The sequence below is a fragment of the Odontesthes bonariensis genome, chromosome 1 (assembly GCF_027942865.1).
Source record: "Odontesthes bonariensis isolate fOdoBon6 chromosome 1, fOdoBon6.hap1, whole genome shotgun sequence".
Classification (NCBI taxonomy): domain Eukaryota; kingdom Metazoa; phylum Chordata; class Actinopteri; order Atheriniformes; family Atherinopsidae; genus Odontesthes; species Odontesthes bonariensis.
Window position 1 is genome coordinate 21,720,854 of NC_134506.1, and position 14,512 is coordinate 21,735,365.

General features: G+C 39.9%; 1 protein-coding gene across 3 annotated transcripts in view; it reads left to right on the forward strand.

Annotated features, from left to right (window-relative positions):
* tub (TUB bipartite transcription factor) overlaps positions 1-14,512 on the forward strand; it is a 55,805-nt gene that overhangs the window by 37,459 nt on the left and 3,834 nt on the right. For 2 of the 3 annotated variants that reach the window (XM_075460058.1, XM_075460076.1), the window contains exons 3-8: positions 1,145-1,307; positions 3,227-3,364; positions 5,812-5,964; positions 8,017-8,138; positions 10,600-10,791; positions 10,990-11,102. In XM_075460058.1, coding sequence (XP_075316173.1) covers positions 1,145-1,307; positions 3,227-3,364; positions 5,812-5,964; positions 8,017-8,138; positions 10,600-10,791; positions 10,990-11,102 — 881 coding nt within the window. The remainder of the gene's footprint in view (positions 1-1,144; positions 1,308-3,226; positions 3,365-5,811; positions 5,965-8,016; positions 8,139-10,599; positions 10,792-10,989; positions 11,103-14,512) is intronic. The other variant, XM_075460067.1, reaches the window with a different exon arrangement.

Here is a 14,512-nt window from a genome sequence, read left to right on the forward strand (position 1 = left end):
ATCAAATCCATGCCCTGTGGGAAAGTACCTGCGAATGGCCATTAGTGTCTTTACAGGGAGAAGAAGCTCTGTATACGTCAGAAGCTGAAATTCTCAATAAGTGGAAGCCTTTAATAATAGATGAGCTACGACTTGCATGTAGTGTATAGTTCGTCATAGATGAAACCTGCAGAGTATATTATGTCTACGGTCATATGGTTTGAGCAGCTGATCTTAAAGAAATAAGGCATTGTTAAGCAAGCTTAACAGGAGCCTATCCCAGCGGCATTGGGTGAGAGGCAGGGAACACTCTGGAACGGTTGCCAGTTGCACAGTCTCTACACAATGTATTAATTAAACAAGAGAGCAGCTTCTGTCAGATGCTTCTTTAGCCGTCTCTCTTCTTCAGAGTGTCATTGCTGGCCACCACAATAGCCTTAGATAATAACTCTACAATGACTATTCTTACAATTACATATTTACTGCAACAATAAAAAGTTTCTTCAGGGTTCAACAAAGTATTACATTATTGTAAATTCGAACGGACACTCTGCCAGCAGCTTACAACGGCAAAAACACAGATTAAGATTTGCCACAACAGTAAAAACCGCCCGCCCACGAGGTCCTCAATTACCTCCAAAGCTGTTCTGGTTTGTTCAACTCCGTTAAACAACTACTCAACAACATGAACGCCTTCTGTCGCTGTCCCTGCAGAATTTTGCTCAAAGTATAATACTGCCTGTGTTGCATCTCCACAAAGAAATTTATTTAAAAATGTAAAACTTCTAATTCTGTACGATGTTTTAGAAGCAGAGAAGAGCAAAGGTCTAAATGTTATGTTTGAGTTATTTTGTGAATTGGAAATTAATAAGATGATCTTACAGCAACAACTAGCAACTAAATTCTTAAATAAATCTTGAACTAGGTCATAAGGAATTCTCAGAATATATTCATATTTTCATTGTATTATAAATACAAAAGTTGAAAAAACACGACAGGTTTTGTCGGTGCCAAACACTTATAAGCACAAAATGAAAAACAGGTTCCTTTTTGATGGGCTTTTCTGTCAGACGTTACAATAGAGGGTAACATCTGTCATTTGCTAAAACTCCGTCTTCATTATGTGTCTTACTGTCTTGGCATGTTTGTGTGCTCAAAACCTCAGCGGGCGCTCCTTGAACAGAAGCAGAAGAAAAAGCGACAGGAGCCTCTGATGGTGCAGTCTAACGTGGATGGGAGATCCCGCACTCGTCGCACCAAGCAGAGCGAGGAACAAGCACCGCTGGTCGAATCCTACCTCAGTAGCAACAGCAGCACCATTTATCACGGTAAGTACGACTTATTCTCCTGCGGTGTTCTGTCGATCCAGAGAGCTCAAACACAGAGGTTAAGAAACACATCGATTGAACAAAGAAAGACGAGAGACAGCTTGTTTGATCAATCTGTTTTTTTTTTTTTTTTTTTTACAGACAGCATTTGCTCTTCGACCAGATGAGATTTCATTCCTCTGCCGTGTTTGTTCTTTCTGGTTTCTCAGATGGAGCTACAAGTAGATCTACAGATTCCCAAATCATGACGAATAATGTTTATTAACTGTTGCTGTTACTACCATTTTAAATTAGAGCACATGTTTAACCAGCATAACACAGTGTGCAACATAGGTTACACTGAATGTTTAAGTGGTTATTAGAATCACGTTTTAGCTATAGACTCTTTGAAGCAACTGTGTAGTACACAGAAGATTTCAAATAGCAAATCGTTGTCAGGTAGCTGTTTCCTCAGTTCATAACACGATGAAGAAATGTAGTTTGAAACAAACACTGGAGGTCAAGTTGAGATCTGAATGAACAAAAGAACTTAAGAAATGTATATCAGAACAGACTGGAGGTGGTGAACTGTTCTATTGTGCAGCAACACAAATATGGTCCTCACCACAAAGTTTTCTATCAAAAGTTTGCAAATGTACATCTGAATAAGCCAGCTGCTTTTTATTGTGTGGGTTAATTAAAATCAAAATTTGACACTTTTGCTTGCAATCAGCAAATGTGTTTTTGGAGAAAGGGGAGCGTGATTTAAAAAAAAAAAAAAAATAATAATAACATTTTTCAAGCTGGGAGGCACGGGGGTGGATTGGTCATGCTGTGGCATGTGTTGTAGCCAGTAGTTCAGAAGGAGAAATGGATTCAATAACATATGAGTAAATTATGGGAGCAAAAGTCATAGGACCTGTGAAGAAGCTGAAGGTGAAAATCAAACTGTATTATGATTTGAATCACAACTCAGAATCCACAGCAAAGTACCTCTGGAGGTGCAAGTACAGGTTGTTTTTTTAGCTCCTCACAGTCTAAACATGATCTGTGGATACATCTCAGAGGAGTAATGCATGGCATCTACAAGCTTGTTGCAGGAATTTTTTAGTGAAAATCCTCCAAACGTGAACTCCTTTATCAGCTGTGTTACTCCTGAAAGTGTTACCAAACAGCGAACATGTGCGTTGTCCAAAACTTTGAGCATATTTTCTCTTTTTGCATTTTTGAGACTGCAGAATGTGGAAAGTAAAAACTAATTTTACTCAAAACACACACAGAAAAGTGCCTACTGTAACTGCTTTTTGGAAATCTTACTATCTTATCATCTTACTATCTGACATTTACTTCCATTCACAGAAACAAGAGTTTTGACCTGTGGTGGCCAGATTTTGCATGCCACTGTTTCTATTACAGGCGCTTACGCATTACTGCGTCATGAGCTGAAGTGGTGATAGGACTGGTGTTGATGATGTCCTCTTATGTGTGCCCAAAAACCAGAGCAGAGCTTCTAATCCCCAGTTCTGGGGGCGATTTTCTGGGCGTAAGTCCATGAACTGTCATATTTCTTGCCAAAAAAAAGAGGAAAATGTTGACACAATATTATTATGGAATAATCTAATATTGTGATGGAAAGATGGGAAATTAAAAAAAAAAATCAATGCTGCCAAAAAAAAGGGAAATAGATTTTCTGACCTCTTTTCACTTTTAGCCTATATTTCTGTTGAGAAATCAATTTCAGGCTTAACACTTTTGTTCTAAAATCATTATTCCATAGAAGAGACACCAACAAAAACTTGCATTTTAAATGAAAATGTTACTTTGTATTTGAATTCATATAACACTTTTTCTTCAGAGTGATCTTACTTGCGCTAACCCTTCATTTTCATTTCTGTTCATTCTCCATCCATGTGTGCTGCTCGTCTGCCCTATGATTAAAGTGCAAGAGGCTGAACGGGAGGAGGCAGCCGTGATATCGGATACGCAGCAGCCTCGCTCAGCCAAAAAGGGCAAAGCGTCGGCCAACTCCACTCCACAGACAGGAAGTGATAAGAAAGAGAGGAAGGGGAAACACAAAGGTCAGCATGTCCCTAACAAAACAAATGGGTCATGGACTGTATAACATATTGTTCAATTTTAAAGACAAATAAAGATTTGGGTTGTGATTTTTCGAACCACGCCAGGCATGAAGCAGGACCCGCAAAGCTGCCATGTGTGTCAGAAGTCTGCTATGATGCATGACAGGATGATACACCATCAGCTGAGAAGAGAGAGAAAAATGAATGCTGGAAATACACACTCTAATTATAGCTAATACACACTTCTGTGATTGTTTACCAGTGATTCTGTGCAGCATTCGTAGCTTATTGTTGCAGACTCAACCCAATGCAGTATGATATTCCAAAGCCAAAAGATTAAATGTAGATGGTAGATCAATGGCATGAAACTATAACAAGGCCCCATTACTCATCTTTTCACACCTATGCCTTACATTGGATATGTGTGCCACCTGATGCACTGCAGTGCTGTGAATGTTCATCTTTGTGATTACTTTAAAAAGAAAAAAAAAAGTTAATGGGATTCAAATGAGCTAGAAGATTTAGCAGGTCAAAGTCCCCACTGATGGAATCTTGTCACTCATTTTGCCTTCTCTCACACACCACAGCCTCATTATGAAATCAGCTGCACAGCACATGAACAGTTCTTCAGTTTTTCTTCAGAGCTGAGATATAAATAGTATCTGCCTCTGAAATGAAACGTAGATGTAAATGAAAAACAAAGTCAAAATTTAAACAAAGTAATAAATAATACAATCAGGACTCTGACATGTGTTGTTTACGCACTCACAGGTTGATAGTAGCTGTTTTCACACTGAGACCCGCTACCTTAGCGGGTCCAAATTGCCACTTCATCCTGCGTCGAGCAATGTGAAAGCTTGGCGTATTAGGTGATCCGTGCTGCCTGAAGCCGAGTTCCGGGGGCGTTGCCTAGTGGCAGAGCGTCACACGAAACACATAAAATGCTGGGCGTGTACAATGACGTAGGCACCTTCCAGCAGAGGTCCATCTTTCACCATCCCCGACATGTGGCGGTAAATAACGTCCTCTGCTCGGAGGTTGAGGAGCTCGCGGACCTCCTCGTCTCCCCAGTTGGCCATCTTGCAAAATGTCTCGAACTTGCAGAGAAGAACTTGAAGTGAAACTTGTCCTCACCTGTCGCTGTTGTTCTGATCAAATGTCCATCCTGTCTTTTAAACTCCTCACGTCACGCCACGCCCACGTACGACCCGCGTCAATTGCTTTCACATCAAACTCGGCTCGGCAAAAAGACTAGGGTCCGACGCGGGTCGAATGGCGAATCAAGTTGACACCCCAGCCCGGATCATCAGTGTGAAAGGAACAGCGGACACACTAAGGCCCTAGCTACACGAAAATGAAACAAGGTTTTTTTTAAACCGAGTACGAAAATTATTGCGACCACACAGGAAAGCTTCTGTAAAAATATCAGGTCCTCATGGCAACGCCACGCTTGCTGAAAACGATGCTGTACACACGCCACATCTCTATGTGCACTGTAAGCCACCCCCACCGGTTACACCAGAACAATAGAAGAAGCAATGCGCATGCATGTACGCTCCTACTTCTACCAGCGCGAAGCTCACGTGAAGCTCAAACGACAACAACAACAAGAAGGAAGATGTCCGCGTCTGCAAGAAGAAACGACTCTCTCGTCTGGACCGACAATGAGGTGGAGTTACATTGAATGGATGTTTGCGCGCGAAGCCGCTTTTTGTTCTGGTCACTGACGTATGTGTATACGTCACTGGCGTTGGTCATGTGGCTGTGACGCAGATGTAAACAAATCCGTTCTGGCTGTAGCAATGGCAACGCGAACGGCGGCGTTCCTAGATCTTCCCACTCTGGAACCCATTCTCCAAAAATATCGTTTTGGGGTACCCAGAACGCCGGCTCCATATGGCCGCGACAGCCAAACGATAAGCAAAAATATCGGTTATAGTGAAAAACGTTTCCATGTAACCAGGCCCTAAATTCGCGAATTAAACGCGGCTTCTTCCTCAGTGTGAAAGGGGCTATTGTCTGATGTGCCTTCATTACATTAAAGAGAAAACCGAGATGAATGGATTTCTTTATACACCTTTGGTTCAAACAATGAAGCCGTGACACACAGAAGTGACGCAAACTGTTTCCAAAGTTTCTTGATGTCTCCAGGTACAACTCTGAAGGAAAGGAAAGACAACAGAGGTCAACTGAATACTAAAGACAGAAAGAGACACAGCCGCATAAAACATCAGACAGAGAACTAAACACCCAGAGGCAGAGATGTGGAAATGTTGTCACAGTTACTCAGGCTTGTTGATTGTGTGAATAATGCCTGAGCTGTTGTTGCAGTTTGCAGGCAACAGCTGCCTTTGTTTCACTGAACTGGGAAACTTTTGGACATTTTTAAAAAAGAAAAAGAAAAACAACATTCTGACTGAGTCTGTTCTCGTTGGATTGTGGTACAGCAGCGATCGACGGCCCTGCCGCCCAGCAGGACAGTCAGATCCAGATACTGACAGTGGCTCACCCCACCACAGAGGAGTGCGAGACGGAGCCCGTCATGAGCTGCACTCAGTCGCAGAGTAAACAGGATCTGCGTGTCACCATGCTCAAGAAAGGTACTTTCAGCAGTTCAAGAAAACTGCAATCTGTGGCTGCATCTGTAGCAGCACAAGTGCACATTTAAACCCACGGTATTCTGGTCTGCTGCTCTGATGTGTTGGTAGGAGGATGAAACACGGTGACTCACGTTAAAACTTTCAACTGCAAATAGAGATTCCTTTTTTTAAGATCGTCATTCACCCTGAAAAATACTGAATACTGTCACACTCATTAATTGTTCCTTATTTAGTAAAAAAAAGAAAAAGAAAAAAGACCAATTGGCTTTTAGACAATTAAAAACAAAATGTGGCTTCATTTACCGGTAAAGTGTAACTGACTCAAACATACTTATATCAAAAGTAATGCATTGCTTGTTGAAAGGTCTGTGCTTTCTTGTTCAATTAAGGAATTTCTTCACCATATGTTGCCAACAAGGAGCAATTTCAGTGATGTCTACAAACTGACTGATTTAGTTTAAAATTAGCCACATTGGAAGAGGAGATTTGGCTTCACATGTAATGATACAGAAATATGTTATTCACTGTGTCTGTCCAGAAATAACAACCCTGTTGCTCAAGAAAATCCACTGACATTGCTGCGACTAATTTAATCTATTCTCAATTTATTTATTTATTTTTTTTGCTGGCCAATCTGAAGTGTTCCATAAAGATTCCTGCTCTTGACAGAATAACCAGATGTAAACATGATGAGCTTTATGGTTAGTAGTTATTTAAGTACAGAGCTACTGATCATTCATTCAGCACATGGACAAGACTGTGGTTTTCCACAGATGAATTTGACTGCAGCAAAAATAAAGCGATGAGGATAAAAACATTGCTGAGAATAGTTAGTCGCTCACTGGACATTTTTTCATGTTTTTCCAGTAGAACATGAGAGTCCTCAGTTAAGCACTGGGAGCTCAGCACAGCCTTTCAGTTTTTTAACTTTCATCACACAATTGCACTGCTTTCTGGGGATGCGCAGATATATCGGCCTGACATTCAGCTTGTTGACCTCTATCTGCCCTCTTGGCAAATAGGATAACTACTCAAAAATGTATATGATGAGTGCTGGTTGTGTTGCATTGACTTTGCATTTTCACTGAGAAGATTGTTTTGCGTTTACTTTAGCTGAGCACAACATTTGCTCTGTTTTCTTTTTTAAACGATAATACAATAATATGATATAATACATATTTTGCTTCCCTTGCTTTAAGGGGAAAATATGTAACAAAAACAATTGGTATCAGCTGAGAGCCCAATTATACTGCGGCATTGGTATCGGCCCAGAATTTTACAAATTGGCACATCCCTACGGTTTTATATTATTTTACAATGAAATGAAAACCAGGAAACAAACAATCACAATAAACCAAAATAAATTGCGGAATCACCTCATCTCCTTTACGTGGTCTTCATTGTGAAAATGAGGAAAAAAGTATGCGAAGCTCAATCTTAAATCTTCAGCTCAATCTAAAACTCAAATAACTACCGAGTATATTTCAGGCAACTTACCGGAAATGTCACGGACAGGAAAGCAACCTAATGTTGCTACATTAGGTATTTGCAAGCAAAGCTCTTTTTTTTAAATTATTATTATAATAAATTACCGGCTCACCTAATTTATTTAGAGTTGATCACCTACATTTTCTCTGACATCAGCAAGTGTGAAATGTAGATGCTGAAGAATTATAGACTTTAGGCAGTTAGAAAAGATTTCTGGCAACTTTGTTCGACACTGAGATAGACACTTGATAATAAAAAGTCCCGGCACAGTACAACAGCGATAAAGATAAGATGTTACCACGGAGCTCAAACATATCAAAAACCACTGTGGCTCTCCACTCAAATCTCACATGTGGTTAATGACTTCCATGGCTCAAACATTGGTCACAGTTTACCTCATTTACACTGTCTGATTACAACTACTTTGACACAAATGTGACCGGTTTCCAGCTGTTTCTACTGTTCAACGTAAAATAGCAAAGGCGTATAAATCACTTCGCTCACTGAAAGCAGGGAAGACTCTGTCCATCATTATGTCTGTCTTGTTCAACATTATCTCTGAAGGTATATCCAGCAGTATGAATTTTGATGAAGAAGAAGATGATGATGATGAAATTAGCTCCAGTTCCTCACAGCTCAACAGCAACACGAGACCTGGCTCCGCCACCAGCAAGAAGTCATGCAAGGTATAATGAATTTCACAGCACACTCTCTCTGTGTCTTTCTGCCCGGCAACCAGGACCAGCGCCTTTTACCCGTGAATAACAAGCAGCAAAAGTGAAGTTTAAATTATTTCGCTCAGCTTGACTGAAACAATTTCATGCCTGAATGTAGAGTAATGGACAATTACAGTTTAACGTCATAATAATTAAGTGCTTTTGCCATTCTTTGACCTCCTCCGGATGCTTGTTTGCCACACAGATGATATCTCAGAGCAGAAGCTGGGTATATTACAGTCTAGGGTGCACAGTCTCGTACCCCGTGTTACTCCAGTGTTATGTTCTTCAGATTCAGGGTATGCATCTGATGTGCAGAGCTTTGTAGAAATCCCATTTGGGACTTTTTCCAGCAATATTGTGAAATTGATGTAAGCAAACATATAGTCTTAAATATTCTTCAAAAACGTTTTGCATTTGTCATTCAGTGATAAAGTGAAATCAGCAAACTTTATAGCCCCTTTGTTCAATATTTAACAAGTTTAACAGATCAAAAACGGAGTCAAAAACGTTTTTCTCTGCGGTGTGTTAATGCTTGGCATGACTGAAAAGAGGAAGAGTATTTTGGACTTCCCAGGTTTCCTGGTATTTTTATTGGTCATAAAAATGTGCTTTTCTCTAAACCCAAGTAGAGAAATAAATAAAAGACACTAATCTTCACTAATCAGGCTTAAAAAGAAATTTCTTCCAGATCGTACATTCAGATTCACATTGATTATGTTATTGAGGCACTGTGCAATCCAGTAATCAGTAATTAATCACACGATTTACAGGCACAAGGTCAGTCTACTGTACTGTCACAATAATAAATCTACTGCTTTTCTGGCATAATGGACTGCATGCACTTAGGTTCCGTATTAGGGCACCCTCTCCAGATCTGGATCCACATTTCAGTCAGATTTAGTACCACTCCATAATTGTACAACTCATCTAGGACACCCAGAAACAGCCTATGGTCTCCCAGGAGGTGCACACAGCTCTGACATTTTACAAAGTAGCTCGAAAATAGAAGCTGCCGGAATTGCATTTCTCACTGCATCAGCAAGAACTCACTTTATTAAGAGATCAGATTAAAGTATGTTAGTTAGATTAAAGTTTGTCTTTGACTGCATGATTATTAGGTGACTTCTCTGTAAGCGCATGGCCTTGCTCTCTCATACCCTTCTCTGGGGATTTCTGAACCATCTTTGTTAATCAGGGACAACTAGCATGTGAATTCAGTTTACAGTAACCTGCGATACAACATTATAGGGACACAGGCGGGAAAAAGTTCTGTGGTTTAGGATCATGTTATGAACGAAATGCAGAATTTTCTTGAGACCTTTCTTCAGAACTTATTTAAAAAAGATGGTTCTGTGATAACAGCAAATAGTCATAACCTTTTGTGTTATCATTGAAACCCCCCATTAAACACTCACGATGAAAACTCGTATTTAAGTATTGGAGATATTTTGGCAGGAATGACCTCACCCGTGGATCAGACAAGCTCAGCGTTTAAGAGGAATTTTGGATCATTCTTTCTCGGGGAAAGGATTCAGCCAGATTGTTAAGATGATTTCTGTAAACAACTCCCTTGAGATAATTTACATAGTCTTTATTGAATTCAAATCAAGGATTTGTCTCTGCTTCCGTTACAGAGCGATTGTCTTTGTTTAAAGTTGATTAGGACCATTGTTCTGCTGAATCCCTCAGCTTCTAATCGGTGGTCAGCCTTGATAAACAACGCTGCCTCTGCCATGCTTTGGGATAAGCCATTTTTGTTCCATATTTGCTGATGTGCATTCCTTTTAAATGATCAATAAACGTCAGTACACAATACAATATCCCAGTAGCACTGTGAGCTATTATAGTCCTTCATAGTAAACTGCAGCCATATAGTTATGTTGTTCTGGACAACAGTTTTTTTAAGCTTACGTGATTCCTTATATTTAAACTCTTTGACCTCACGTTAAAAGTTGCTAAATTGTCTTTTCTTGGACATTATGTCTAAATGATGATTAATATTCAGACTCTGTGAGATTATTTTATAACCTAGAACTGTACCAATAAACAACTCCTGAGCATGATTTTTCTAAGACATCTTGTTGAAGTGACAGTTTGCTATTTGTTGCTGATGCTCCACTGTGAAGGTTTGAATGATGTACTCAATCAGGCCAAGAATAATCTTAGTGTAGATGAAGATCTGAAAATATTTGAAGATATGCAGTCTCTACATTGTGTTATGATAATCGGTCTTTCTCTCTCCTCCTTTAATCAGTCTGCTCTATCTTTTTTTCTCTGCACCAGGTCCTTATTTTAGACATAGTGTGCTCATTCGTATTCCCAGTGGACAGGTTGATCATCAGCCTCATTATGCCGCTTCAGTGTTTTAACAAAAGTCCGATTTAAAGTATCAATCAACAGACCACCAGTGGGTTGTTCTCTCCCTCAGGAGCTGGCTTCCGCAACCACTCCACCAGTCAGTGAACCTGCCATTGATGTTGACGACCTGGAGGAGTTTTCGCTGCGACCGGCACCGCAGGGGGTCAGAGTGAAGTGCAGAATCACCAGGGACAAGAAGGGCATGGACCGAGGCATGTACCCAACCTATTATCTTCACCTGGAGAGGGAGGACGGCAAGAAGGTGAGAGAGCTCGACATCGCTAACAGACACGTGTCAACCGGTTTACATGAAAGGAGAGCTGAATGCTGCATGAGACATAAAAGATTCAAAAGATACAGTCTTTGTAGCTCCAAACTATGTGTGTTTATATGACTTGATTAAAGTGTAATGCTGTTACTCAAATTGTATTGATTTGTTGTCTGGCTCGGTTTGTCACAGGTGTTCCTGTTAGCTGGCAGGAAGAGGAAAAAGAGTAAAACTTCAAATTACCTCATCTCCATTGATCCCACGGATCTGTCTCGCGGTGGAGAGAGTTTCATTGGTAAACTGAGGTAAATCCTCAATATTTTTGCTACATTGGATATTTGTGGGACCGCACTAGGACTTACTTGCGTTTAAAGGCATACTATTTTTCTAAAACTTGTATTTGGTTGTTTGTTTATCAGGACCATTGTTGCCATTAGTGGATTTTTACAACTGTGTAAAAGTCTTAAGCCGGCCCTCACTTCTGCAAAGAAAACAGAAAATAGGTGCTGTGATTTATTGAAATATGTGCAAACATAAATGTAAATATGGTATTTGGGTCAAAAACAGAGGTTTTGTCCAAATTTATTGAGCCTTAAAGGGGAACTGCGGTATTTTCAACATTAAGCCTCTTTTCGTCTGCAATGTTTTAGAACCCCTCTCACCGCTTTTTTGAATTTTACTGCTGTCTCCGGTATTTGCCTAATTTTGATTCTTCTCAACCTGCTTCAGAACGGCAAGTCATGTGCATGTCCAAAAAGGTCCGTAAAAGCACCATAAACGTCCGTTTTCAAAATCATCAACTCACCGGAGTGGTTACTGGTGTGCACTGGTTTATCCATATCAAATTTCGTTGCGAAAAGTTGCTTCTGTCGTGTTTTATTTGGCAGCTCGTTCATGCTCGAACTATTTTCTTAGCCACCTCACAGCCGTGGATAAACTTCCGCTCAGCAGTTGAATCTGACTTGCTATACTCCACACCACTTGATGGCGGAGTAATATCAACGAACAAGCGGTGAGGGGGGTTCTAAAACATTGCAGACGACTTTTAAAAGAGGCTTAATGTTGAAAATACCGCAGTTCCCCTTCAAAGTCATTATTTTGTATGAAGACTTTTATTCTTCAACATAGCCTGAACCCTCTTAGACAAGCTTTCTTATCGTTTCTTTAGTCTTCAGGAATAGTTCTCCAGGCTTCTTGAAGGACATCCCAAAGCTCCTCTTTGGATGTTGGTTGCTTTTTGTTCCGTTCTCTGTCAAGATGATCCCACACTGCTTCAATAGTTTTGAGGTCCAGGCTCTGGGGAGGATTCATCCCTCCATAAGACCTCTTGTTACTGATTTTCTATCCAATTCTTGTGTCACTTGGCATACCCCAGTCTTCGCTCCCTGTTCCCCTTCTTTAAGAATGGCTTCTTGACAGCCACCCTTGCATGGAGACCATTTTTGATGAGGCTTCTTCAGTAAACAGTCGTTAGATCAACTGATCTTTCAGGTTTTCTTCTAATAACTCTTTTGGAAATCACATTTCTTATTCAAAAATGATAGTTCAAGTCCGTCAAACTGTGTTATCTCTGGTATTTTTTGTAAATGAAACAGACAGCTTTTAACAAATTGCCCAGAAATACAACTGAAAATGGGTTCTCTGATGAGCTGTCTCTTATATGCAGAAACAACACTGTTTTGTCCCTTCAGTTAGATGCTGTTTTTATGGTTGAATGAGTCATAGATGAGTTTTTAGTGGCTCAAGAAATGAAAAAATAAAGAGAGGTTCCTTTGAAGATGGTCATGTACAAGGACTGGACTGAACTTTTGTCAAAGACCTCTTTAAATGTTTAAATGTAAAGAAAGTCTGGCTCCTTGGAAGCTAAATATTCAGAGAAATGAGGGGTGGCTCAAGACTTAAACACTTTAAAAACTAATCAAGATGTTTACATATGTAAGGCAAATTTTTGTAGAAGAATCAAATTTCCTGTTGTCATTAAGCCTCAACAAAGAAACGGCATGATTTAGACAAATGTATTTGTCATATTACTGTATGAACCGTCTGTAATACATCACACATTATTCACTCATCAATGAAAAAGCTCTGTGATATGCTCGTTAAAATAATTTTATCGTGCTTGATATTGTTAGAGAGCGAGTAGTCAGATAAAAGACAGCTTCAATGCGGTGTTTCAACTCCATGGAAACTCCTCTGCAGTGTAATCAAACGTGGCTCTGCATAGCCTATAAATCTTCAGAGCTGGTCTGACCACTGGTCGATGCGCTGCTCAAACCTTTGCAGTCACAATCCCGTCTGAATGATGGAGATCTAAATTTAAATGAACAGTGACCTTTTATCTCGTGCTTCCTGAGAGTCCTTGAGGGGATTGTTCTAAATGAAGTATGGCCTCTAAAAGAGCTATACTGACCGCTGCGGATTCGTAACGCCATTGCAAAATGACACTTGCACAGTGTCAGGTAAAAGAACCACAGTTAGCTTTTTCAACTACACTGGTTGAGTTTAATGCTTCAGTGGGACTCAAAATAAAGCAAAATAAGAAAAGAAAAATGTTTTGTAAAAAGAAACATATGCAGTTGTATTAATATGAATTTAGTTAGATCTGAGCTTTTATTCCATTCTGCAGAATAAAACGTTTGGAAAATAAAAAGGTTCCTGAAACCCACATGTACATGGAATCTCAACGCTGGCCGAGACTCGATGTACATGAGATTCGACTGGCTGTGAAAACCTTTAACACAGAAAGCCAGTGTTTCTGTGATATGCATGGCTGGTGCACATTATCATCCAGGAACAAAGACAGTACTTTGAGGTTGTTCCTATGCTATTTTAAAGTTTTGGACTGCATTTCAAGTTTGTTTGTTTGTTTGTTTGTTTGCGTTATTATCACTCTGTTTGCCTTGATTTAGGCACTAAAATGACTTAGTTCGAAAATGAGAAATGAGATCATGGTTTGGCTTGATAGAACACCTTTGACCACCTCTTGTGTTCTCGCCAGACGAGTAGGGATTGAGATCAGTTCATTTAGGCTCGGAAATCATCGGACTGTATCTATATCTGTTGTAGAATTATCAGGATTTTCTTTTTCTGTGGACTGGACTGCTGCAATAATGCTTAGATGACATACTAGTATGATTTAAACATACAACTGCCATCACAGGTCATGTGAAAATAATGTAATACCCTTGATTATAAATGCTATGGCGGGTTTGCAGTGCAATGTAGCAATGACTTTGCAACACTTACCAAAACATAAGAAGTAAAAAAAGAAGTGTAAAGCCATGGTAAGCCATTAATGCAGTGCTTTTACTGTGCACTATAAATAACTGTACCATTCATCCAGAGGTCGCCCCATGTAAGAAGTGACTTAAAGGGAAAGCTTGAGCCATTAACCTTTTGCCCTTCTCTGTGGAGTGGTGACCATCCCCCAGTAGCAAAAACAGTGCATGGGCAGAAGGTTGTTTTGTCATGTTAGTTTCGAATTTGTCAGAGTCATCCATCTGAATGATTAATTCTGACTAAAGCTTGTGCAAGTAACAATTTAAGGCAAAACCATGGCTCAGATTTATCAGTAGTCTTAACTGTGCTGTCAGTGGTGCTGAACCAGCTGATGGGTTTGGGACTGCAACATTTTCTCCCCCATATGCTGGTTTCAGCTTGGCCCTGTAACATCTTTCTAAACTATTTACTACAATCACTAAATGTTATATTGTAT